The sequence below is a fragment of the Dermochelys coriacea genome, chromosome 1 (assembly GCF_009764565.3).
Source record: "Dermochelys coriacea isolate rDerCor1 chromosome 1, rDerCor1.pri.v4, whole genome shotgun sequence".
NCBI classification, from domain to species: domain Eukaryota; kingdom Metazoa; phylum Chordata; order Testudines; family Dermochelyidae; genus Dermochelys; species Dermochelys coriacea.
In genome coordinates this window covers 78,688,698-78,715,516 of record NC_050068.2, presented here as the reverse complement: position 1 = coordinate 78,715,516, position 26,819 = coordinate 78,688,698, and the positions used below count along the sequence as shown (strand labels likewise).

General features: G+C 41.3%; 1 protein-coding gene across 10 annotated transcripts in view; it reads left to right on the top strand.

Moving 5' to 3' along the window:
- The window catches only part of KLF12 (Kruppel like factor 12), a 361,876-nt gene that overhangs the window by 90,606 nt on the left and 244,451 nt on the right, over positions 1 to 26,819 (top strand). For 7 of the 10 annotated variants that reach the window (XM_043504595.1, XM_038371243.2, XM_043504594.1 and 4 more), the window contains one exon: positions 13,475 to 13,538. In XM_043504595.1, the coding sequence (XP_043360530.1) occupies positions 13,518 to 13,538 (21 nt within the window). In that variant the 5' untranslated portion in view covers positions 13,475 to 13,517. Of the gene's footprint in view, positions 1 to 13,474; positions 13,539 to 19,517; positions 19,646 to 26,819 lie in introns of all 10 variants that reach the window. The other 3 variants (XM_043504589.1, XM_043504591.1, XM_038371189.2) reach the window with 1 other exon arrangement.

The following is a 26,819-nucleotide window of genomic DNA, read 5'->3' as shown; positions in this document are numbered from 1 at the left end:
TTTCTATCCCACTGTCTCCTCCTGGGAAAGTAGATATGCCTTGCAGCAGGCCCCCTGAAAGTCAACAGATTGGATGAAGATGCATCCTCAACTAATGTGATCTTTCCAGCAGCCTCAAATTTATAAATCCAGAGGGCTGTCAATTTGAGCACCTCATCTTTTGATCAGTTGATCTCATCTGCCAAAGTATCACTTGCAGAGAGATATGATTTCACTTCGTTAAGTCCCTGTACATTTAGGGCTCTAAAGGTCAATCCTAGCTCCTTGAATTTCTGGTATGTCAAAGTAGCAATTAGCACAGGAACTATCATGCATACATATTATGTAGAATTAGTGTTAACCGTCATAAGAAAACTAGTTACCTCGTCTTCTTGAATGCACTACGTTGTATTTCATTTTATAAATGTGTATGAGGGCAAATACTGTGTTTGTTCCTCCAGTTGCTTCTGAAATTTAGCAACTTCTTAATAGGAAAAAATGTCTTCATTTTGAAAATGGGCAGGAAGATAAATCAAAGTTATTTTGTAACTTCAAGCAAGATTAAGAAGACAGATAATACTGCATTTCTACTGCAAGAAGGATCAAATAGGTTTTTCATCCAGCGCTGGACCTAGTCTGGAATGCACCCTAAAGATGCTAAATCTACATGTGGTGGGTGAATGAAAGCACTCGATACAGGATTAGATGGGAGAGGGGGCGGAGAAATTGGAACATGAAACTTGCATGCCTCAAGCTACTTTTGCATAACTGCAATAAACACATGTTATTACGTTCAAGATTACATGTCAGAAGTATTGTTAGTTCTATAATTATGGAGACAAGGGTCTGATGCTCCTTCCTCTCGCTCTGGTGCAGAGATGGGAAAAATTGCTGGAAAAAGTCACAGTGAGAATATACTTATGAAAAAAGTGGCTGTGCGTGAACATCTCAGTCCCCTTTTTGAAGCTGGCCATACATAAAAGGTTGAGGACTGATGAATAGATAACAAACTGAGTATCTTTAAATGGCATGTTTTACCTATAGTGGAGCTTTTTCTCTGTAAAAAACTAGGATTGGTTAATCCTGTGATTTCCCTCTCTTTCTGGCTATAGGGAAATGGGCTGATGGTGTCATGAATTTCACATGTGAGTGCTTTCTTTTCTGCAAATTGGATTTCACATTTTGACTTTCATTTTCCATTTTTACTCTTTTCCATTTTTACACTAATTAACTAAGCATATTTTATGTGGAATTTAAAGGATGATGTTGAACCACAAAAAGCATAGCTCCAACAAAAAATTAAGGTAGAATGAGTGCTTTCATTCTAAAGGTTTATTTTCAGATGCTGAAAGCTGAAATCTCGCACCTTTGCTCTCATTCTGGGAGTAATATGTTGATGTTGTTCAAAGTCTCAGCAAAAATGGTTCTACCATTTTGGAGTCTGAAAGGTCTTAAAATAGATAATTTTGGCCATTATTAAAAAAGAAAAAGTTGTGGGGGTTTTTTTTTTTTTGAAGAAGCAGTTTGGTAGGAGGTGGTAAAAGTTTGGTCAGACCAGTTCATAATTCATGGATACATGTTCCAGAAATCTGTTGAAAATCTCTGTTGATTTGACAGTAGAGTGGGCTTAAAAACTCTGTGCACAGGTCCTGTTTTTTGTTGTATGAAAATGGAATGTTGGTCAGTTATTAGTAAAATAAATGGGCAATATGCATCCATATGTTGTACGGAAGTTCTCATTTAATATATGATTTCTTAACAGCCTGGACTTTCATATGATGTAGAGGTATAAGGAATCTCATGGAATTTTGTTTTAATTCAATGCAGTATATGGAATATGAACTATATAAAGGTGTATGGAATAAGGCAGAATTCCACAAGAATTCTTCTTGTTCTGAGCGTGTATATTGTGCAGCCCAGCATTCTCTTGTGTCTTGAACGTAGTTTTACATTTTTAAAATCATTTTATTAAAGCCCAAACCTAGGAAATTAAAAGACTCTGATGGTTGCAATCATACTCCTGACAGAATTCTGCACCCCCGCAGAGGCGCAGATTCATATGGCCCACATATTTGTGCCCCCCCCCATGCAAAAAAGTGCAAAAGAAATCTACAGGGGGACATGTGCCTCTTCCCTGGCAGCCCAGGCAGTGCGTATGTTCCAGTATGCCTGGAGCAGCCTCAGAAATTCAAATCACTGTGGGAGGGACTGGGCATGTGTACCTGTGAGGGAGACGTTGATCACCATCCAGGGTGGGTCTGGGCAGGGTGTGTGCCTGCCAACAGTTGTGACTCGCTGGGGGCATGGAGGGGTAGGTCTTTTTATTATGCCTGAGGAAGGCCCTTTCCCTGGTGCAGAAATGTAGCAACCTGCATCATAGTAACATTGTTAATGTTACTATTATTAGTTAACTATTCCCATTCTCAGTCAATTCCCCCAGGAGCAGAAAACCTGTAAAAGTTTTAAGGCCCCTACATTGCCAGAGTGATGTAAAGCCTAAGGGAATCAACCAGGAAGATCTATGTGCTTTCACACTCTTTTTCTGTGCCAAAGTGACACAGTGGGGTAAGATTACAGCTCAGGATTTATTTTACTTACCCATTATTTTACTTGTGCTTATATACAAATGCACAAAGCCTTGGAAACAAGCAGGGAGAACTGGAGGTCCTGGTGATGTCAAGGAATTATGACGTGATTGGAATAACAGAGACTTGGTGGGATAACTCACATGACTGGAGTACAGTCATGGATGGTTATAAACTGTTCAGGAAGGACAGGCAGGGCAGAAAAGGTGGGGGAGTAGCACTGTATGTAAGGGAGCAGTATGACTGCTCAGAGCTCCGGTACGAAACTGTGGAAAAACCTGAGTGTCTCTGGATTAAGTTTAGAAGTGTGTGCAACAAGAGTGATGTCATGGTGGGAGTCTGCTATAGACCACCGGACCAGGGGGATGAGGTGGATGAGGCTTTCTTCCGGCAACTCACGGAAGCTACTAGATCGCATGCCCTGATTCTCATGGGTGACTTTAATTTTCCTGATATCTGCTGGGAGAGCAATACAGCGGTGCATAGACAATCCAGGAAGTTTTTGGAAAGCGTAGGGGACAATTTCCTGGTGCAAGTGCTAGGGGAGCCAACTAGGGGGAGCGCTTTTCTTGACCTGCTGCTCACAAACCGGGTAGAATTAGTGGGGGAAGCAAAAGTGGATGGGAATCTGGGAGGCAGTGACCATGAGTTGGTTGAGTTCAGGATCCTGACGCAGGGAAGAAAGGTAAGCAGCAGGATACGGACCCTGGACTTCAGGAAAGCAGACTTTGACTCCCTCAGGGAACAGATGGCCAGGATCCCCTGGGGGACTAACATGAAAGGGAAGGGAGTCCAGGAGAGCTGGCTGTATTTCAAGGAATCCCTGTTGAGGTTACAGGGACAAACCATCCCGATGAGTCGAAAGAATAGTAAATATGGCAGGCGACCAGCTTGGCTTAATGGTGAAATCCTAGCGGATCTTAAACATAAAAAAGAAGCTTACAAGAAGTGGAAGGTTGGACATATGACCAGGGAAGAGTATAAAAATATTGCTCGGGCATGTAGGAAAGATATCAGGAGGGCCAAATCGCACCTGGAGCTGCAGCTAGCAAGAGATGTCAAGAGTAACAAGAAGGGTTTCTTCAGGTATGTTGGCAACAAGAAGAAAGCCAAGGAAAGTGTGGGCCCCTTACTGAATGAGGGAGGCAAGCTAGTGACAGAGGATGTGGAAAAAGCTAATGTACTCAATGCTTTTTTTGCCTCTGTTTTCACTAACAAGGTCAGCTCCCAGACTGCTGTGCTGGGCATCACAAAATGGGGAAGAGATGGCCAGCCCTCTGTAGAGATAGAGGTGGTTAGGGACTATTTAGAAAAGCTGGACGTGCACAAGTCCATGGGGCCGGACGAATTGCATCCGAGAGTGCTGAGGGAATTGGCGGCTGTGATTGCAGAGCCCTTGGCCATTATCTTTGAAAACTCGTGGCGAACGGGGGAAGTCCCGGATGACTGGAAAAAGGCTAATGTAGTGCCCATCTTTAAAAAAGGGAAGAAGGAGGATCCTGGGAACTACAGGCCGGTCAGCCTCACCTCAGTCCCTGGAAAAATCATGGAGCAGGTCCTCAAAGAATCAATCCTGAAGCACTTAGAGGAGAGGAAAGTGATCAGGAACAGTCAGCATGGATTCACCAAGGGAAGGTCATGCCTGACTAATCTAATCGCCTTTTATGATGAGATTACTGGTTCTGTGGATGAAGGGAAAGCAGTGGATGTATTGTTTCTTGACTTTAGCAAAGCTTTTGACACGGTCTCCCACAGCATTCTTGTCAGCAAGTTAAGGAAGTATGGGCTGGATGAATGCACTATAAGGTGGGTAGAAAGCTGGCTAGATTGTCGGGCTCAACGGGTAGTGATCAATGGCTCCATGTCTAGTTGGCAGCCGGTGTCAAGTGGAGTGCCCCAGGGGTCGGTCCTGGGGCCCGTTTTGTTCAATATCTTCATAAATGATCTGGAGGATGGTGTGGATTGCACTCTCAGCAAATTTGCGGATGATACTAAACTGGGAGGAGTGGTAGATACGCTGGAGGGGAGGGATAGGATACAGAAGGACCTAGACAAATTGGAGGATTGGGCCAAAAGAAATCTAATGAGGTTCAATAAGGATAAGTGCAGGGTCCTGCACTTAGAATGGAAGAATCCAATGCACCGCTACAGACTAGGGACCGAATGGCTCGGCAGCAGTTCTGCGGAAAAGGACCTAGGGGTGACAGTGGACGAGAAGCTGGATATGAGTCAGCAGTGTGCCCTTGTTGCCAAGAAGGCCAATGGCATTTTGGGATGTATAAGTAGGGGCATAGCGAGCAGATCGAGGGACGTGATCGTTCCCCTCTATTCGACACTGGTGAGGCCTCATCTGGAGTACTGTGTCCAGTTTTGGGCCCCACACTACAAGAAGGATGTGGATAAATTGGAAAGAGTACAGCGAAGGGCAACAAAAATGATTAGGGGTCTAGAGCACATGACTTATGAGGAGAGGCTGAGGGAGCTGGGATTGTTTAGTCTGCAGAAGAGAAGAATGAGGGGGGATTTGATAGCTGCTTTCAACTACCTGAAAGGGGGTTTCAAAGAGGATGGCTCTAGACTGTTCTCAATGGTAGCAGATGACAGAACGAGGAGTAATGGTCTCAAGTTGCAATGGGGGAGGTTTAGATTGGATATTAGGAAAAACTTTTTCACTAAGAGGGTGGTGAAACACTGGAATGCGTTACCTAGGGAGGTGGTAGAATCTCCTTCCTTAGAGGTTTTTAAGGTCAGGCTTGACAAAGCCCTGGCTAGGATGATTTAACTGGGACTTGGTCCTGCTTTGAGCAGGGGGTTGGACTAGATGACCTTCTGGGGTCCCTTCCAACCCTGATATTCTATGATTCTATGATTCTATGATTTAAAAAAAGATTTTGAGGGCAAATAAAACATTTACCAGGCAGTCAATAATATGTCAGGACAATCAGAAGCAAGCACTTCCCAAAGTACCCAGTCCAGTCCAGGACAATGATTAGCAAAACTGTATGACTTTCATGTGTGAAAATCTGAGCAATTTAAAATGACATTCTACTTTTTTTTCCTGTTTGGTGTTCTGTGACGTAATTTAAATGAAAATCCATAACTGGATGTATAACTGGAATGCAGGGTATAAGTTACCAAGTGTTTGTAACTTAACTTTAATGTGTTTAGGAAATGCTGAATAGTTATTGTCACTTTTTTTCTTGATTGTAGTTTAAATAAATTACCAAAACAATTGAAACTGGTGTGATTATATTGCATTATTTTGACAAATAAAATATCAGAATTTTGCAGAATTTTAATATTTTTGGTGCAGAATCCCCCAAGAGTAAAATCAGTTCTGTTAAATGTCTGGAAATGTCAAAATTAACAGGCAGCATTTTGTATGAGTTTGGCAGAGGGCAGAATGATTCTGTTTTTCTTTGCTCCGTTCAATTAATTGCCCTCTTGTAATTTAAACACCACTTCTTATTAAAATGAATCTTTTCAGGATGGTGACACATAAGAGGTGAGAATTTACTTTGTATTTAAAATTTCACAAATGGAAAAAAAACTATTTAGCTTTTAAAATGTAGGTATTGCATATGCATTTTGACTATTTTTTTTTAATTTGGTGTACCAGAAGGTTTTTTGTGCATTCATATCTGCACTTTGGTTTCCTAATTCTTACTGACAAATAAGCTATAATGGCTGAAAGAGCCAACACTTCCAGATTAAGGACTCTTTAAAGTACATATGGACACAATTTCAAAAGGTTAGTGCATTCCCTATTATGTTCTACACTACATCTGCTTTTGACAAACCAGGTCTTAAAATATCAAAATAGTACTGGTGCATTTAAAATTAAGACATCAGAAGACAACTTTTCCCTGTCTTCATTGAGAATTAAGAGTTTGCAGACTCCCTGTTTCAAATTTCTTCCTACCTGAAAGCAAGAAAGCAGAGATGAGCAATAAGGTGTCTTTTTAAATAATTCATTAGTTTCAAATATTAAGAGTTCATAAAGAAAAAGGGATCAACCTTGCAAACCTTTATTCAAGTGATACTGCGTATACTTATTAGAACAAGAACTACTAATTTGAATAAAGCTTTGAAACAAGAACTACTAATTTGAATAAAGCTTTGAAAGGACTGATATAATTCTTGCAAATTCTATGTTTTGTTAATGAAGCCTCTACTCCCAGCCAATAGGTCACTCAATGCATTCCTTTCTTGTCTAAAAATTACATCATAATAAAATGGTAAAAAATAAACTCTGCAACCAGATGAGCAAAGTATAGAGCTCCCCTCCCTGCCAAGACCTTTGTGGTGTTGTGGTCCCTTACTGGTAGTGTTAACTCATTTGGGTTACAAGTAAATACTGTTTTCGATGATATCTCCCCATGGATCCACATCCCACTCCAATTAAAGTCCAGGGTAGCCTTTTTACTTCCGTATACCCTGCAAACTGGATTGGTGGCACAGCTGCTGTTTCTTACCTTGACTTATGACGCATTCCAATAAGCGTGTGTCTCTGATTTCTCTCTTTATTAGATGTCATACACTGTAGAAGCCTTTATAGATATTTCATGCTATAGGAATTTGAGAGCTAGGATCACGTGTTGCCTAGCAACTAGCATCCCACTTTCTATGACTCTTGCTTCTCTTTCACTTTTAGTCAAAATAACAATGAAAATCACAATATGAAGCACTAAATTTATCTTCAGAAATATTTAGATTAAACTTCAGATAATTTTTATCACAAACTCACTGCAGCAATATACAAAAAAGCCATATTAATAATAAATAATAAACCCACCCTTAGACACAAAGAAAATAAACACCAACCAAGAATTTTAAGAGAAGATACTATGAAAAGCAACTAGCAGCTTTGTTTGTAAGAACAAACTTAAACACTTGACCCCATTGTAACAGGTTAGTACTGTATACATGAAAAATGTCCTTTCAGTCCCATATAAGATTATACATTTGAATGTTAACATTTAATAAATACATCTTCTTTGTTCCATCTGGCAAAATATTGCAATCACAGCAGACAAAACAGTTGTTCACAATGTGAATTATAATCTTAAATACCTTTCTGACAGAAGCCCTGATGGCACAGTGTGTTGATTCTTAGTTTTGACTGCTTTGAATTAGAACAGTCTGGAAGTCCTTTTTTGAAGTTACACAACACATACAATCTTTTAGTAGCCCCTGGCTACTACACAGTTGCAGACTCTGAAGAATCACTAGTCTGTATTACCCCTAAAGCTTTTGAATTTAGTTGTGAATTAGAAATCCAGTAAAGATACTGGGGGTATCTAGTACTAATGGTGCTGCTGGAGTTTTGAATTGGGAAGTCCCTTCCTACAGAGTTTTCACTTCCATAAAGGAAGTTAGCACCTTGTCTTGGTCTTACACAACCCAGTTCTCAATCTTATGCACAGAGCAGCATTGATGGGCTTTGAAGAAGTCATATTCAGCCCTCCTCCTCAGGGAGGATTGCTGGGACTCAGGGCCTTTGAAGATTGTGAAGATAGTGTAAGTGCAAACTTAAGGGAAACCAATAAGACAAAATGCTTCCTTTTTATAATAAAATAAATGATTTGACAAAATGATTCATAAGCCTGGATATTTCCAAAGGTGAGATTTGCTGTCTAGAGAATATAGTTATTCAAGTTCTGATTCAGCAAAGCACTTAAGCATGTGAGTAGCATATAGCATTGCTATAGCCCAGCTTGGGAGTGACAGAGGCATGTACTACTGAGGGCTAGTTCATCTTCTGCAAGTATGGGTTGTCCTCTTTGCCTGCCAGAAATGATGGAAAGTGTTCAACATGGCCGCTGCTATGTGAGAGTTTAGTGTCAACAAGGAATGCATGAGCACTCCTAAACCAGTGTCTGTATTGATCAGTTGTGGTTGTGTGCCTTCAGCTAAAGAGACTGCTCTGCGGTGTCCAACTCTTCCCAATGTTTTCTTCTGCCCACTAGTCTTGTTCATGTTCAGCTTCAGCCAGCTGTGCTTCAGGGTTGATCTCTGCCAAGAGGAGGGTCAGTTTTGTGACAGTGGCGTTATTTGAAATGAAAAAAATATAGTGTCACCTGCATAACATAAGGATTGGGCTTATTTGCCCAAATCCTGGAAAGAAGAATTTAACACAGGAATAACCCTCTAATTGTGCTAGTGAGCATTGCTCAATGAATTTATGAAAAATAAATTCTGTATAAATATCACTTTAATGTTTCCAGTATATTAACTATTTGTGACTGGGTTTGCCTCTGCAGCATCCCCTCATGCCCATCAGGGCATGACTCACCCAGGTGCAGGTCTCTGTTGGTAGGTCACTGTCTCTTGCGAGGTCTGAGTGCTTGCATAACCATAGAAAAATAGCCCTTTCTGTTTGATGTACTTTGTGGCAAGTGGTCTAGTGCCAGAATGGGGAGATGAGTGCCATCTATTGCTCCAGTACAGTTCAGGAACTCCATTGCTGCAAATCCATCCATTATGTCCTGCACATTGTTGAGAGTCATAGTCCTGCATAGCAGGAGATGATTAATGGTCCTGCACCCTTGCATGACAGTTGCCCCGCCAATGGATTTTCCAGCTCCCAATCAATTTTTCACTCACGGGTACCAATCTGGCATTGCAAGTTTCCAGAACGGGATCGCCATTCCGCTGTCAGTGCAGCTCTCATTCTGGTGTCTCTGCGCTGTAGGGCTGGGTGACCTCAGCACACAGATTTAGGAATGTGGCCTTGCACATCTGAAAGTTCTGCAGCCACTCCTTCTCATCTCAAGCCTGCATTACAATGAGATCCCACCAGTCAGTATTTATTTCTTTGGTCCAGAAGCAGTGCTCCACCATTTGCAGCTGCTCTATGAATGCCACCATTAGTCTGCCCTCCAGAAAATCATTATGTTCCCCATGGCTCTTCTTGGGGCTCTGCAGCTATTTCAAACTCAGACAGTAGGTTCATGTGGCCTGTGCTTGCAATGCTCATGACAATAGCGACCATGCTTCTCTCGGAGATGGTGGACCATGAGAAGTCCTTCGTGAGTGGAATTTTCAAAATAAGTACGAAAATTATGTGATAGAGATGGCATTGGAGAAATTTGCATGATGGGAACGCAACCCTGCTGTCCCAGTCACCCCCTTTGCTACTTGTTTCTGCCCCACCATGCATTGCCAAAACTTCCCAAAAAACAGTGCGCTAGACTGTGGTGAGTTGCATACTGTGTTACCTGCATTGAAAAAAGCACTCCTAGTGAGTATGTGCAGTGCCGACACACGTGCACAAGTAATATGCTAACTGCTGCAGCTTTGTGCCTATGTAACTTGCATTAGAAAAAGTTTGTAGTGTAGATCTGGCCTGAGACTGATGGTTCATGTCTGTTAGAGACTTTGCTCTGTGATTACACAGAAAACTCTTGGTCATTTAAGAGTTTTGGATCAAACAAATGTGGTGTTCTCATTTCCAATCCTCTTATTTTGTGCTTTAGGTTTTTTGCTGGTACTAAAAACCATTTTTGCAAAATGATACTGGATGTAAGAACTCCTATTTGGACTTTTCACATCATGTTCCATTTACTACTTAAAACAAAACGAGTATTTCATAGCAGTCTTATTTAAATCTGGAAGAGTAAATTATCTTCACAAAAATCCAGGAAGTGATTTTTTTGTTGGTACTTTTATTGAGAGTTGCATGTTCTCAGCACATCTGAAAATCAGACCATTTTATGATAGGATTACTAGGAGCATGTCTACACTGCACACTAAGCCAGGGTCTGTGGGACCTGGACTTGTAAACTCAGTGTTTCCAAGCCCATGCTTGAGCATCTGCATTGCATTGTAAACCTGGGTTTACAATTGCTAGACTTGGGTGTCTCAGCCATGTTAAAGCATCCATACTACACTATGCAGACATTCTGACTCAGGTCTGTGACTTGAGCTGTGTCCACACTGCAATATGGCAGTGCTTGAACCCAAGGTACAACAGGACTTTGTCTCTGACTCTTTCTCTTCCTCCCCTCCTTCACAGGCCACGTCCTGAGTGGTTGCTAACCTCAGTCAAGATGATTTGTGTGTAGATGGAAGGGGGGTTTGGGCTTAAACCTGGGTGAGAGTCCAGGCTCAGTGTGCAGTGTAGATATACCGTCTGAGTTTGAAATTGCAATTTGATGTGTAGCTTTTCATTTCCAGTTCAAATCCAACCCAAGTCATAAGTAATCAAAATTTTTACCTTTTGATATCTCTATGGTGGCCTGTGTGAATTGAAGTGGTGGCAGGTATCCACATTGCAACTAATCCTAATTGGCACCCATCTCATTGGACAGGCCAAGGACTGAATGCATGCCCTGGAGAATTAATTCCCTGCTCATCCTTAAAGTGTGTGGGTTGATGTGCAATCATGGGGCAGTGTTGTGGGAAATGTGATTGCTGGGGTTTGTGATGTGCTTACACTGTCTGTTGAGGATTTGGGCCAACCAGGAACATTTTCATGAGCTTTCAATCTCACATACAAAGAGGATGAAAAAAGACGGTGTTCTAAAGGTGAAAGAGGTCTAACAATTCAGTGCTCAGTAAATTGAGTAAACATGTATAGGGGAATATATAAATAACACCAATCATTCATCATTGTTAATGAAGGAACCTTTTCACTGGGGGCGGGAGGTGGGCGGGGGGAGAGAATTGTACATGATTTAATAATGTAAAACAAATGCAGCTATGATTAGATAGCTACACTTAAACAGTTTTGAAACACACATCCCTGTTCTCATTATTACCGTAGCCACAGTGAGCTAATAGGACTTCCAGCATTCACTGGTAACATGAAGCTAAGTTGCACTCTAGGATGTTTGTGTAGAGAAATAACTGATGAGAAAATATAAGAACTGGAAACAATTACAGGTCAAACAAGCTTTCCTTTTGAGGGATACCCTATGGAGCTTTGAAACACTGTACATTTAATTTAACGGTTTTGTGACTGAGTCCTTTCACAGTCAATTTAGATAACCATGCCATTTGTATACATTTAGGACACAGAAAACCTGGCTCAAGTGTCCAGTATTTGGATGTTGGCACAAAAAGGGGCTGCTAGGAAGTCAAAGACATCTCTCTACAGTGTGCAATTAAAAAAAAAAAAAAAAAAAGTAGACATCGCTCAGTGCTCACTGGCTCAGTTGTAAGCCAGAGAAAATTTGCCTCGTGAAATGGAAATTCTGAAGCAATTCAAATAATGCCAAACGAGATTAAACAAAAAAGACACTCTCCAAGATGCATCAAAGATGGGACAAATGCTCTACAGTAGTTAGAACATTCCAAGCCTACAGAATTTAATTAAATTTAGTGAGGTCATTGTTTCTAGGGAATTTGCAACCATTTGTGACTCATATTAATGTTAATTGGAACTTACATTTATTTTATTTCTAAAAAAAATTGAATTAAAAGTTAATAAAAAGTTATATAGATTTGGTGCTTAATCACTGGGATGTTAGTGGGTTTCATTAATGTTTACTATCTTTGCTTCTTTTCCAGATTCTCATATTGTTTTAAAGGTAAAAGGCTGTTCAGAATGTTTAAACCTGATACTATGTTAATGTATGCATAGTAGTAATGAAATACTGGGTACATGACTTAAAAATGAATAGGTTATATACACCGTCACTATTGGAGAGACAGCATCAGTTTGAAAAAAAATCAAGTTATAACAGATTATTTATAATAGCTCTCTGACAACAGAGTCGGTCTTGAATTCACACAGCTTACTTTATTAAAGGGGACATATGAAAGTAAAAGTCCATTCCAGTTATATGCATGCATTCTGGCAAGAGGTTTAAGACACAGTGTCAAAAAATTAAAGGCCACAGTTTTGGCCTCTGCTTTTTTTAGGTTTTATAAAGGCTTTACAGAAATTAGAATATACTTTGCAAAATCTACTGGATTTTTATAGTCTATCTAATCTGAAGAAGCAAAGGAAATAAAAGTATTTTGTTTATCTGTTTCTTTTAATGTCATATAATTTTTCCCCCATGGCTTAATTCTGAACTATAAAATATTTTTGCCACATATAACCTGCAAACCTTTAAAAATATTCATTCAGATTATTAGATCTGCTACGGTCTTACTTAGCCCTGGTCTACACAGCGGGGGGGATTGATCTAAATTACGCACTTCAGCTACGTGAATAATGTAGCTGAAGTCGATGTACTTAGATCGACTTACCGTAGTGTCTTCACTGCGGTGAGTCAACTGCTGCCACTCCCATGTCAGTTCAGCCTGCGCCTCTCGTGGAGCTGGAGTACAGGAGTCGACAGGAGAGCGCTCGGGTGTCGATTTATCGCATCTAGACTAGATGCGAAAAATCGATCCCCGCTGGATCGATCGATGCCCATCAATCTAGCGGGTAGTGCAGACATTCCCTTAGTTGTGTTCCCTTTTTATGAATATTCTAGTGAATGAATTTTACTAGCAAAAAGGTTTGCCTCAAACAGCAAATATTAATTAGATCTTGCAGAATATTTCTAGCAAATAAATTTTGAAATCAGAATTGTAAGTCCTTGAAATGGACATCTGCTAAAGAGTTACTCCATCCAATCATGCCATATAAATATATCATGTGACCTGTTGTCCACGCAAAGAAGCTCAAATTTTGAACACTCAAGTAACTGCTCGGAAATTGAACATCAATTAATTGAAAAAACATCAATTAATTGAAAAGCACAAGACACAGCTTAATATTTGAAATATTCAGCCTGCTTTATTTAAAATATTGAAAAACACAGTGCTTTTCCAATGTTTCACCACAGAGTAGATCTCTCTGTTTTTGAAAAAATCGGCAATAAAAGTTGAGAAAGAAAAATAAAACATTGAAGAAGTTACGTCTGCTCAGTGCCCATTTCCTAATTAATTCAGAATTGATTTTTTTTTTTCAGGATTGAAGTGGATCTAGGAATGAATGGATGACTGAGTATTCATATGAAGAGGAAAGCCATAAAAGTTTGTTGACAATTTTGCAACAATATACATTTATAAACATTACTGGTAGCATCAGAGATATATATTTTCTTTAAAAGCACATTAAGTGAACACTTCACATTCCCGTTGTCTGTGAGACAAGGTTCTGTTAACAAATAATTTGTACGGGGTTTAATGATATACTTTCTGATACTTTTAAAAAAACTAAGTTTTCAAAAGAAAACAGAAAATTAAGTGAAAGTATTCAGGTGGGAATGCTTATTTTTATTTGAAAAGTATGCTTTGGGACAAATTCTGTGTTGGCTTAAGTCCCGTGCAATTCCATTGACGTTGGAAGGGTTGAATGGCATGAGATTCCTGGGTGTTTCTTCTTGCCATGCACAACATTGAAGTAATTGTTAAATGGAGGATGTCTTCCATTACAGATGCTAGTTATGCAGCTTAATGCATTGTTGGATGAATGCAATGATTGGTTGGATGAATGCCAAACTGATAAGTGCAGTATGAGAAACTAAATAGAATAGGTTTCAGAGTAGCAGCCGTGTTAGTCTGTATTCGCAAAAAGAAAAGGAGTACTTGTGGCACCTTAGAGACTATAATGCTCAAATAAATTTGCAAATAGAATAGGATATCTTAGTTAGATACTTGGTGCTTTTTGATCTTTCTCTGGAGTATCATCTTTTAAAAGTGGGGTGGATGTTTTGCAGCATCAATTTTCCATGGTTATAAGGGAACAGGCACTAGTGGTCCTCAGTACTTCTGTGTCCTTAATTTGCATGCTTTATAAAATTATTAATTTCAGTATGTTTTGAAATCTGCCTCTGTCCTCGGAGCTGATGGCTACTAATGCTTAGACTTTAGCTGTGATACTACTTGAACTGGTGTCCCTTCAAGGCTGCTTAAAGGAAACTGTCTTTGCTTCCCTGTCTGCATATAGTAGATGCATTGTAATGGTGAATACAGTCGCAGTACCAAGATTTGGAGTACAGCCACTCATTTAAGCAGGGCATTTTGAAAGATCTAATGATGACTGTCAGCTGGTATAAAACAGATTTAAGCAAAGCTTTCCTCATCATTCTCATGCATTCCAATTACAGAAACAAAACTAAGCTTCTTCCTGGAAGTGTAATACCTGTCAGAAACAAGAGTTTTCATTCTATGCATTGCCCAAAGTGGTTCACCATGGCAATGAGACTAGTCAACTCCTGAGATCATTCGGATAAGGATGCTAATTTACTTAGATAGACATGGTGGGTGAATAATATCTTTTATTGGCACAACTTTGGTTGGTGAGAGAGACAAGCTTTTGCACTACACAGAACTCTTTTTCAGGTCTGGGAAAGGTATGCAGAGTGTGAAGTGGCCACTTCACCTTGAATGGTCCCTTAGAATACCCATTAACTACTTATGCTAAATTATATGCTCCACCTTGTATTTAGCTGTGACTCTGAGTATCTTTCCCTGACCTGAAGAAGGGTTCTGTGTAGCTTGAAAGCTCAACTCTCTCACCAACTGAAGTTGCTCCAATAAAAGATATTACCTCATCCACTTTGTCTCTCTAGTATCCTGGGTCTGACACTGCAATTACAACTCTGCTTGTTTACTTAGATGGTATTTTGATTGTAACAACTACAGAATGGCTCAAAAGCTTCATGTTTTGGAATAATCCACTTAAAGTTTTTAGTAGGCACAGAAAAATCTGCTCTAATTTCTCCTCTGTTGAGACTTTCTAGTAATTACAGTAGATATTAATCTGTTTACATTTGGAAATGAAGATGATGTCTGTCTGAATCTCCACGAGTTTTATTTTCATGAAGTTGATGGATATTAAGGTTCTCATCCTAAACATTTTGTTATTCAAGAGATTGTTATTAGTGCTTCAGTACTCGTTGGTCCCATTGTGCTTGGTGCTGTGCAGACCTGGACCAGCAGGTGACGTGTGCTCCCACCATCATCTAGGGAAAACTAAAAAGGCTCGTGAGATCTCGCTGAGCTCAACTTCCTGACTTTTCAACGACTCTTCTCTGATACCAGTGTCTGTTGGATGGAAGGAAACCCACACAGCTGGGGAACCAGTGTTTACATGTTACAAATCTCTTGGCTAACTCAGATGTAGAGGAGGGAAAAACTAATGCTATTAAACGGCACTTCTTGGTAGACTTATATATTCCTGAAATGCAGCAAACAGATCTCTTAAAGAGAGCCTCTCTTGATTGCCAAGAGAGCTAGCAAAGACCTCTTTATTTATAGGTAAACAAGCTGGAGTTCCTGTTGGTCTGGAAAGTTCTCAAAGGGTTACAGATGAAACAGGATACTTACACACCTATTTTGCCAGGTCTGTTCAGACAACAGTGCTGCAGTGTCTCTGACCATACAAATAGAGGAAGAACAAGGTCAGACTAGATGACAATGATGGGCATTAGAATTAGGAAGTTGTGTCAGGGCAGAAAGTCTAATTACTTATCACATCCCAGAAACAGAGAAAGTTATGGCCAAAATTCTGAAAGGGGGAAGGGCCACCTGGTGCCTTCAGTGCAGGAGTCTCCTGTGGTGAACTCAAGAAACAACTTGCCACCACTTACCATCATAAAACTTAAATGTTCCTAAGTTTCCTGGATAAAAGTGCAGTGGAAAGAGATGCATTTTCATCCTCCTGGTGGTGTCTCCAATTCCTGTCCCTATTTTCTTCTTTCTGGTTCTCTGCAAAGTGTTAGCAAGGGTAATGAAGAACCACAGAGCATGGTGATGTTTAGCTGCATCCAAGGCATCGTTTTTCTTTCTCATACAATTCAGGTTACACTCCCCAGTAGTCTTGGGGAAGTTGATAACTGATCTAAATATATATGGATGAGAGAGGAAGACAGTGAATTATGATTATTGGTTTTTTTCTGTCTGGGAACCTATGCAAAATGAAGGATTAAACAACCAGACTGCTAAACTTCTGCTTTCAGATTAGAAAAATGCAATGACTAAATCATACAATTGTTTTCACAGAGACTTTGTTGTATGGACAAATTCAGTCCCTGGGAATAAAAATTCTCTTTCTGGAGCTAGGACTGGTTCTGGACAATTTAAGCAACAAAGAGGCAGGTGGTACTTCTACTGCCACTATTAAAATCTAAGGGTGAAGTCCTTACGAATAGTGGCAGTGATCATAGAATATCAGGGGTGGAAGGGACCTCAGGAGATCATCTAGTCCAACCCCCTGCTCAAAGCAGGACCATCCCCAATATCTGCCCCAGCTCCCTAAATGGCCCCTTCAAGGATTGATCTCACAACCCTGGGTTTACCAGGCCAACGCTCAAACCACTGAGCTATCCGGCTCCATTGAGATCAGTGGGGCTAGGATTTAATTTTAAGCTTCTGGTTTGGCTTCTTTTTTCCCCTACAGGTAAAGCCATCAGACAGTTTAAAGGCCACTTAAGACCAAATATGACTTCTCTTTGGAACATTAATATTCTGGTATATCGTTAGCATCATAGACAACTTCTCTTGCATCATCAGGGATTTGTTTGTTACATTTCTATGCTTTATCCCTATTTTGGTCTGTCTGGGAGTCTGTCTGTCTCTCCTAAAAGTCCAGTGAAACAGAGTGAAGAAAAATCCTTAGGAGTATGAATTTCTTTCGTCTGGGAGAATCAATGCTCAAGATGACAGTAACTGTACATATCTTTGTGTAGTCACAAATAAGTAATCTGGAAGTTATAATATTTAGGGAAATAATCTTCCTTACTTATTTCATGAATATAGCCATTGCATTTTTGCATAGGAGAAGGGAATTTTCCATCTCTCTCTTAATTTCCCTTATAAAGAGGATGGCTTCAGCAAGGCTAAGTCCACATCAGAAACATAGGGGATCTTTCCTACTCTATAATTCTTTAACAGATGTCTCCTTAAGGATTTGAACATGGATGTCAGAGTTTTAAAACTTAATTATTTTTAACTTTTAGCTTTTGGAGAAAAAAAACAAATCAAAATGAATAGGCACAATATGACCTGGGACAAACAATCTTAAAGGTACAGATTTATCTATCAAAATTCTTATATGATCCCATCACTGTGGTATCTGAGTATCTCCAAAAGTTGTAATGAAAGGTACTATATAAAGCCAACTCAATTTTGTTGCTCAGTTGACCACTTAAAGTCTGGTTGTCCACAAAACACACGCACACACATACTCTCTAAAACTAACAAAACTATAAGATAAAGAATTTTTTTTCAGTAATCAGTTGTCATAAATGCATTTGAGTTTTGCTGAGATGTTCCTGTAAGGTTTACATTTTCATACTGTGTGTTCATTGAATTTAGAGCACATCCTCTTACCAGGATTCCAGTACCAGTGTCATGGGGTGTTTGATTACTGTCACACACTGGCCTCTCTGCATCCACAATCACTGTTTTCCTAGAAAGGAAGTGACTGCTCTAAATAGTCTCTGTCATGTTTAACTTCATCCACTGGAGTATAACTATGACTAGAAATATAAAAAGGATAAAGTATATGAATCTCAGGAGTGTATTCTAGTGCTGGGCATCAATCCACTATCCTTTTTTAGTTGTGTTCCTTGAAGTTTACATCATGCTAAAGCAAAGAAACTATAGTTTGATGTTTTCTTTGTCATAATTCATTATGAATATAAAAATCCAGGAAAAAACAGGTAAAGAAATGAACACATAAATTGACAGTCAGATTCATGGCACACTGAGACCATGAACTCCTATTAATTTCTGTTTTGCTCAGTGTTTATTAGGATTAGTCCATTAAAGGTCAAAATTTGATATTTTAAAACTACTGCTCTTTATTTAAAAATATTAATAATGCATAGTTAACATTCAGTTTGTCAACTGTGATCAGAGATTGAATAGCTGCTGGAGTACAACCTTAGGCATACGGCTCATTAACTTTATACAGGGGGAACCGATGAGGATGAGAGGGAACTGAATTTTCCAAAATCTAATCCTCAGTAAAAAGTAGAGCAGTAGAGATTTTCTTTCTTAAAGTATATCAAGGGTAGGTTATCTGCTGTATCTTCTACTGCTGCCTCTTTCTTCTGGGCTGCTGGAATAGTGTGTGCTCTGACAGATGCACATCTAGAATAGTGCAGCTTCTCTGTGCTCAATCATCATTGGATTCAGCTTTGAGCCAGCTCAGGTCGGATGCGGGCAGGGTGGATTTGGAACTGATCCTGATTGCTGAAAAATTGCTGGGGGCAGGTCCAAAAATGATGTACTCCAAATAGTAAAGACATTTAAGATGTCTGCAATGAGCCCTTTCTGCTTCACACACTTTCATTACATTTGAATTGATTCCGTTTCCCCTTGACATTGTAAAATTAATTAATGCTTTCTGGGAAGAATTCAGCCTTCCTTTTAGGCTTTCTGACTAACAGCAGTGTAAAACCTATTCTATACCACTTTTTCAGTTTCTTCTCTGCAGTTGCTTTCATAGCCTAAATGGTTGTTTGTTTATGGGTCTTGGTTTTGGCTCTGCTCCATTCAATTTGCAACTATTTTGGTGTGTTTACTCAGTGCTCCTCAGCAGCTGGCCGGGGGCGGGATTCCAAAGTATACATACTTAGATACACACAAGAACAGTTCATCAAAGCCTAGGCCTGAAGTCTTATTTGGTAGCTGGTTTGTGAACTGACCTCTTTTAGACCAGGTGGAGTTACAATTATGTGATTTGACTCTTTCTTTTGGGGAGCTCCCAAACAGGGTTGTAGCTATTGTTCAAAATAGTCACATCTTAGAAACTAATATATCCGATATATTTGTTTAAAGGCTATTGCATAAAAGTGTCCATGCAGTTCTAGATATCCGTGGTCATTCTGGACAAAACTTCAGGAGGCAGTGGGTGGAGACTGGCACTAAGATAGGTTGATCTTTTCCTATTTAAAGGTTGGCCTGCTGAGAAAAATACAACCCCTGCTTAATAAAAGCTGCTCATCTGAGAGGTACATAACTGCCCAGGGGAATTAAATATAACTTGCATTTACCGAACAGTGCTTTGGAAGAGGAAGAATTGAGAATCACGGAAACCTACAGGAGCTTGACTATTGTTTTGGATGAAAGCTGCAGAAAAGAAAAAAAATGATATGGACACATTTTACAATAGGAACTTTCAAAAACAGGTACTCATTTAAATTTAATGTAGAATTGGCAGTATTGATTACTGATTAATATTTGATAACTTTTTAATAATATATAATCTGCTCAAAACCAAAATGTCATTGTAAAATAAATACAGCTTTTTTTTTTGTTGGGGTCATTGCTCCATGAAAAACAATTGTTAATGGTAATGAGTCCTGGATGAGCAAAGTTGTAGTATCTGTCTCTTCGCACCTGCACACTCATTAATAATACCCTGGTGCTTAAACTGTTTTTAAAAGTTTATAGGTGTGTTCTTAGTATCATAGGCAGGACAGATAGTGACATCTATAGTTAAGGTTGCCTGCCATTTCCCATTGCAAGACTCTGTTTTCAGTTTCTTATAACTTTGCCAAACTTAAACCATTCTGGCTGATGTCTGCCCCAAACTGAGGTGTTTGGAGAAAGTTTTACCTAAAATGTCAAGTATCGGGGTAGCCTTGTTGGTCTGTATCTGCAAAAACAACAAGGAGTCCGGTGGCACCTTAAAGACTAACAGGTTTATTTGGGCATAAGCTTTTGTGGGTAAAAAACCCACTTATTCAGATGTGAAGAAGTGAGTTTTTTACCCACGAAAGCTTATGCCCAAATAAACCTGTTGGTCTTTAAGGTGCCACCGGACTCTTTGTTGTTTTTACCTAAAATGGTTCATCTGAGAATGAGATTAGGAAAAAATAGTATGTGGTCATGTAATTAAAGACTGTATCATAATATATACACACAAGGGGGCTGATTTAGGGTTGCATAGACAACCTTAATCCTGGCATTTCGCAACTTTTGGGTGCTTGATTTTGCAACCTTAACATTCTGTTAACAGAGGGGTATTTCTTTTCATGTAATACTGTCAATGTTCCTTCCCCACTCTGAACTCTAGAGTACAGATGTGGGGACCTGCATGAAAGACCCCCTAAGCTTATTCTTACCAGCTTAGGTTGAAAACTTCCCAAGATATAAACTTTGCCTTGTTCTTGAACCGTATGCTGCCACCACCAAGCGTTTTAAACAAAGAACAGGGAAAGAGCACACTTGGAGATGTCTTCCCCCCAAGCCCTATACCCCCTTTCCTAGGGAAGGCTTGATAAGAATCCTCACCAGTTGGTACAGGTGAACACAGACCCAAACCTCTGGATCTTAAGAATAATGAAAAATCAATCAGGTTCTTAAAAGAAGAATTTTAATTAAAAAAAAGGTAAAAGAATCACCTCTGTAAAATAAGGATGGTAAATACCTTTACAGGATAATCAGACTCAAAACATAGAGAATCCTTCTAGGCAAAACCTTAAGTTACAAAAAGACACAAAAACAGAAATATACATTCCATCCAGCACAGCTTATTTTACCAGCCATTAAACAAAATGCATTTCTAGCTAGATTACTTACTAATTTAACAGGAGTTGTAAGGCTGCATTCCTGATCTGTTCCTGGCAAAAACAACACACAGACAGACAAACCCTTTGTTCCCCGCCACTCCAGATTTGAAAGTCTCTTGTCCCCTCATTGGTCATTTTGGGTCAGGTGCCAGCGAGGTTACCTTAGCTTCTTAACCCTTTACAGGTGAAAGGGTCTTGCCTCTGGCCATGAGGAATTTTATAGCACTGTATACAGAAAGATGGTTACCCTTCCCTTTATATTTATGACAAATACTATTAAGCCTATTAACTATTTGTATAGTGTCAACAATGTGCCTGTCCCCTGGTAAACAAGATGGTAAAACACAATCCCAGCATTAAAGAGCTGAGAGTCTCAATACACAGCCATGAGCAGGTACTTCTTGGTGCCTTGCTTGCTTGGTCCTTAGCCCGTATGCAGAGCCACCAGAAAATGTGAGTAACCATGCAGGAGGTCATCAGCTGGCCAAGGGACCCACCAGTGGAGCATCATGGCACAGCTGTAGAACCCTCAGTTGCAGGCATCCTGGTGTCACATATATGTGTTTGTGAAAGTAAGTTATGCCATTCTGCATGGGATGGTGCATCTTAACCCCCAGTGGCATGGACTGTGTCCCTTGGGCAAGTGGGTCTTCTTTCAAGGAGGATCAGATGAGGGAATGCCCACCTCACTGAATTGTGGCATTGGCAAAATTACCAGGCTTGAGGAGGTAGGGGACTCAGAATTTGGTTCTTCGCTTCCCCAGTAGTATTCCCCATTCTGTGATAGTGAATCGGCTCTCCCATTTTGCTTTTCTGGGAGGTAGATATCACAAACTTGAACCAAGAAAAGAACACGGCTCACTTTAACTGCCTCTGGTTCAACTCCTGGGCCTTGTGAAGGTATTTGAGGTTCTTATGGTTGCTGAAGACCTATACTGGGGGTGCTAAGCTCCCTCAAAGTGGTGATGCCATTCTTCAAATGCAGTTTTTATGGTGAGCAGCTCACTGTTCAGTATTTTATAGCTCATCTTGGCAGGGATAAGTTTTTGAGAAGGGTGCAGAACTGAGTGGGATATGAATCACTGCAAGAGTACTGCTCCTAGGGCCACATTGGATGCATCTGTTTCCACTATAGATGGATGAGTTGGGTTAGGGTGTGCCAGAATCAGGGCCGTAGTGAAGGAGGCCTTTATCTGGTCAAAAGCAAGTTGGGCTTGGGCAACCAAGTGAATAGCAGAGGTTTGCAGAGGAGTGAAGTCAGGGGAGTTATTAATTAGGAGAAGTTTGCAATGAATCTCCTAGAAAAAAAATTTAAGCCCAGGAAGTGTTGAAATTCCTGAAGGGTTCAAGGTGCTGTGCACTTGCAGATGGCTTCCACCTTCTTTGGATCCTTGTGGATTCCCTCTGGGAAGATATTGTACCCCAAAAATTCAGTGGTGGCATAGTTCAAGGTTTACTTTTCCAAACTCACGTACAACCCATGCTTCTGTAGTTTTTCCAGGACTGATGAGACATAGTGGTAGTGCTGCTCTGCATTCTTGGAAAATACTAGTTTATCATTGAGGTAGATAATCAAGTACGGGCCCAGGGTATCCTTGAAGACATCACTTATGAAATGTTGCAGGGGCATTGATTAAGCCAAATGGCATCATCAGGTATTTGAAGTGCCAATATCAAGAACAAAAAGTGGTTTTCCATTTGTCCACAGGACTTACATGAACTAGATTGTATGCCTCCCAAAGATCTAGTTTCGTGAAGATCCTGGAAGTCCTCAGATGGTCCAGCAATTCTGAAATAAGGGGCAAAGGGTACCGGTTACAAATAGTCACTTGGTTCAATGCACAATAGTCTATGTGGAGGTGTAATGACCCATCCTTCTTCACAAAGAGGATTGGTATCCTCGTTAGACAGATAGATTACTGAATGAAGCCCTTGGCAAGGTTTTCCTGGATATATCCACGTAGCGTCTCCCGATCTGGTTCAGATATAGAGTATATCCATCCGTAGGTCATCTTTGACCCAAGCTGTAGACCTATTGGGCAACTGTAGTCTGGTGTGATGGTAATAAGTCTGCATTTTTCTTTTCGAACACATCTAGTTAGTTGCGGTACTTGTCCGGGAAGGCTGACGTTCTGGTCTGGAGCCACTCCCTTCTGGTTAGCCCCCGGTGCCCATATTTCCATTTCCAAGGGTCTCCTCTCATCCTGGGGCCCCTGGTACCCTGTGGGTTGGTTGCTTCATTGGAGGCATGCTTTTTGGCAATATAGGCAGGAGAAGCTAATGCTCCTCTGCCACAAGGATATACATGGGTCATGCCGCTCCAACTGAGATATGCTAAGAATTATCAGGAAGAATGGGGAGTGGATCACATTGAAGCATATTGTTTTTCGGTTCCCTTCCATTACTGCCTCTAAGAGCATGGTCTATTGAGTCACCGGTCCTGACGATAAAGGTGAGCCATCAATCATCTCCACCAGGTCCAGAGTGGGTTTTGTCTGGAAGGGGATCTGGAGAGTTTTGGCTACTGTAGAGCCCCAGAGTCTATCACTGCTAGTTGGGGGATCTGCTGCACTTGCCCCAAGACCTACAACCGCAGTAGCAACTGGAAATGCTGGAAGACACCATGGTTCCTAGGTCGGGTTCTACTTGGGGTGGGGGTGGGAGTAGTTCTCGAGCATCATGATTTGGTGGTGCCCAGGCTGTACCCCCTTTACTTGGTCTGGGCTGGTTTGTTTCCCAGGTTCTTCTGAGCTGTCTAGGAGTAAGGATGTGTCCAGATCCTCCACAGTGAAAACATAGTTCAGCTGTTGTTGATGCTTTCTTTTCTCTGGGGTCAGAGGTCTGCAATCCAGGTTGATCTGCATGGGTCTTGGTGTGGAAGGTGGCCATGGGGCGTCAGTCACCCCTCCTTTCCTCCTTCCGTTCATGCAGCCAAAAGTCAATGTGCAGGATGACGTCAATAAAGTCATCTACGTGGATGGGGCTTTTGATGTGGACTAGCTTGTCTTTTACCTTGTTATTGAGCCCCCACTGGAATTGTTAACGTTGGGCTGCCTCATTCCATCAGAAATGGGCAGTTTAGGAGGTGGCTGGCCCTTGTCCCTGGCGAAGCTTCCAGATGGCAGCCTCTGCAGAGCGGAGGGCCAGGTAGGGAAGGCTGTGGCTCCCCAAACAGCCTAGTCCCCGCCCCCATCCACTCCCTCCCACTTTCTTCTCCCTGACTGCCCTCCTCAAAACCCCCGACCCATCCAACCCCCCCCCGCTTCTTGTCCCCTGACTGCCCCCTCCCGGGACTCCCGCCTCTAACTGCCCCCCAGGACACCATCCCCTATTCAACTCCCCCCTCCACTCCCTGTCCCCTGACTGCCCTGACCCCTATCCACACCCCCGCTCCCAGACAGACGCCCTGGGACTCCCATGCCTATCCAATCCCCCCTGTTCCCAGTCCCCTGACCGCCCCCGCTGAACCTCCACCCCCTGCTCCTTGTCCCCTGACTGCCCCAGGACCCCCTGCCCCTTGTTCAACTCCCCTGCTCCCTTAACATGCTGCTGAGAGCAGCAGGAGCTCACAGCCCCACTACCTGGCCATAGCCAGCCATGCCCCCATGCTGCCCAGCAGGAGTGGCAGGCCAGAGCGCTGGCAGTGTGGCGTGCTGAGGCTGTGGAGGATGGGAGACAGCAGGGGAGGAGCTGGGGGCTAGCCATCTCAGCCTGGAGCTCAGGAGCTGGGCAGGATGGGTCCATGGGCCGGATGTGGCCCGCGGGCAATAGTTTGCCCACCTCTGGTTTAGAGGTTTACATAATGGATGAGATATGGAAGTATGAGACAGCATGACAGTTTATTTTATTGCAGTGTGTAAATGAACATATGGCCTTAATCATGTGAACTCTGTAAAAAGCAAAGATTATCATTTGATATGAAAAAAGTAGTCAACAGAGTGTCTGTATAATCTTGGGTATTAATACACAAGAAGCCAAACCTTTTCTTTGTTTCAGCTGGATCTTTCAGTGGTTTCTGACTTAATTAGTTGATGCCTGTAGAGCTCTTAGAAGTCAAAAAGTAGCATGTATCTCAGTGTTAATAATGTGACTTTTACAAAGTAAAAATGAAATATTTAATAGTAGTTCTGTGAGTGAGCAGCATGCACCCCTGGAGCAGATGTGGTAGTCTTGACACCTATGGGTACATCCACACTGTGATAAAAGATCCACAACACAGTTGCGGCTGGCCCAGATCAGCTGACCCGTGAGACAGGAGGGTCTAAGAGCATGAGCTCCAGCCCAAGACAGAATGTCTATAATGCAATTTTTAACCCCTTAGTCCAAATCCTGCGAGCCTGAGTCAGCTGACCCAGACTCTTAGACTTTGTGCAGCAGGTTTCTTATTGCAGTGTAGATGTACTGTATGTGTTTAAACATCATGCAGAACCATCATTAACTGGGCTAAATTGTTAATTACCCGTTTTATTTACTACAGTTATAATCTCAAAAGTATTAGGTGCCCTACATTATATATGGAAAGACCTGGTACCTGCCCTGAAGTAGAGTAAGGTTCGGAGAGTTGCTGAATATTAAGGGGTTTGTGATGGGTTAAGATTCAGACCTTAATTTATTCAAACCAGTTCACGCCTCTCTAGTTTTTCTGCATTAGTTGATCAACTGTGTTTCCTCTGCAGGATGGAAACTGGAGGATCAGAAGCATAGAAATAGTGCAAAAAATTTTTGTTTGTTCTTTCAGCTTCAAACAAGACCGTAGGCTGTTACTTTACCCTGAATCTTAATCTGCCATTGCTCTCTCATCCAAACCAACTGTGCTGATGTGGGTTATTTAGCACTGTGATGGGGTATACAAACCCCACGCTGGAGAGCAAGGAGTTAAGGAACAGCTCTTGGCTCAGTCAGCTCCACCGAGTCACACCTGCCAAGCCTGCAAAAATTGGAGGCGGGGCTTCAAAAGTGAAGCAGAACAGCTCAGAGGCATGTAGATAATGGAAGGGAGCAGTTGGCTTCTCTGATCAGGAAGTGCTGCCAAGGAGCTCATTGCGTAAGACCTGACAATGCAGACTTGTGCAAACGTACAAAGGATAGGCAGGTGACTGAATGTGCAGGACAGAGACTTGATTGAAGATTACTCTATGAAGCTAAAGGAGACTAGGTAGGAAGTGATCTGGGGGGTGGCTGTTCACCAAGGTTCAGAGTGTAGCAGCCTAGCATTGGGCCGCCCTCTGGGGCCTGGTGGACAGGGTGGGCCTAGGCTCCCCTATCCATTCCAAGAGAACGTTGCAACAACAGGAGCCTTCAGGGGAGAGCCCAGCTCGAAAAGACCTTGACTGTTCAACTGTCCAGAATTCAAAGTCCCTGTGCCAGAAACCCTTGGTGGCAGAGGGTTCTGAAGGAAAGAACTGTGTTTTTCAATAGCAAGATGACCTGCCACCCCACCCCCTGACCACTTTGGGACACTGTTGGTGGTTGGTTGCCTTCTACAGGCAGCTGTGCCTAAATGAAAATGTTTACCTCAGGATATTGGCTACATCCAAAATAGAGAGTGCTTTCTTATTTTGTTGTTGGTATGTGCATGTGTATGTGTGACTGTACATGGGCATGCAGAATGAAAATTCCTGATATGGCCTGTAACTTCATTTTGACGAAATGTTCTTAGATAAATCGTTCCTAATAGGTAGAGCTTCTGATGTTAAGTTTTAACTGATAAAAAAACCAATAAAAAACCCCCCAATTTAAAAAAAAAATAAATAAAAGGAAGAGGAAGAAAAGAAAATTGGTATATATC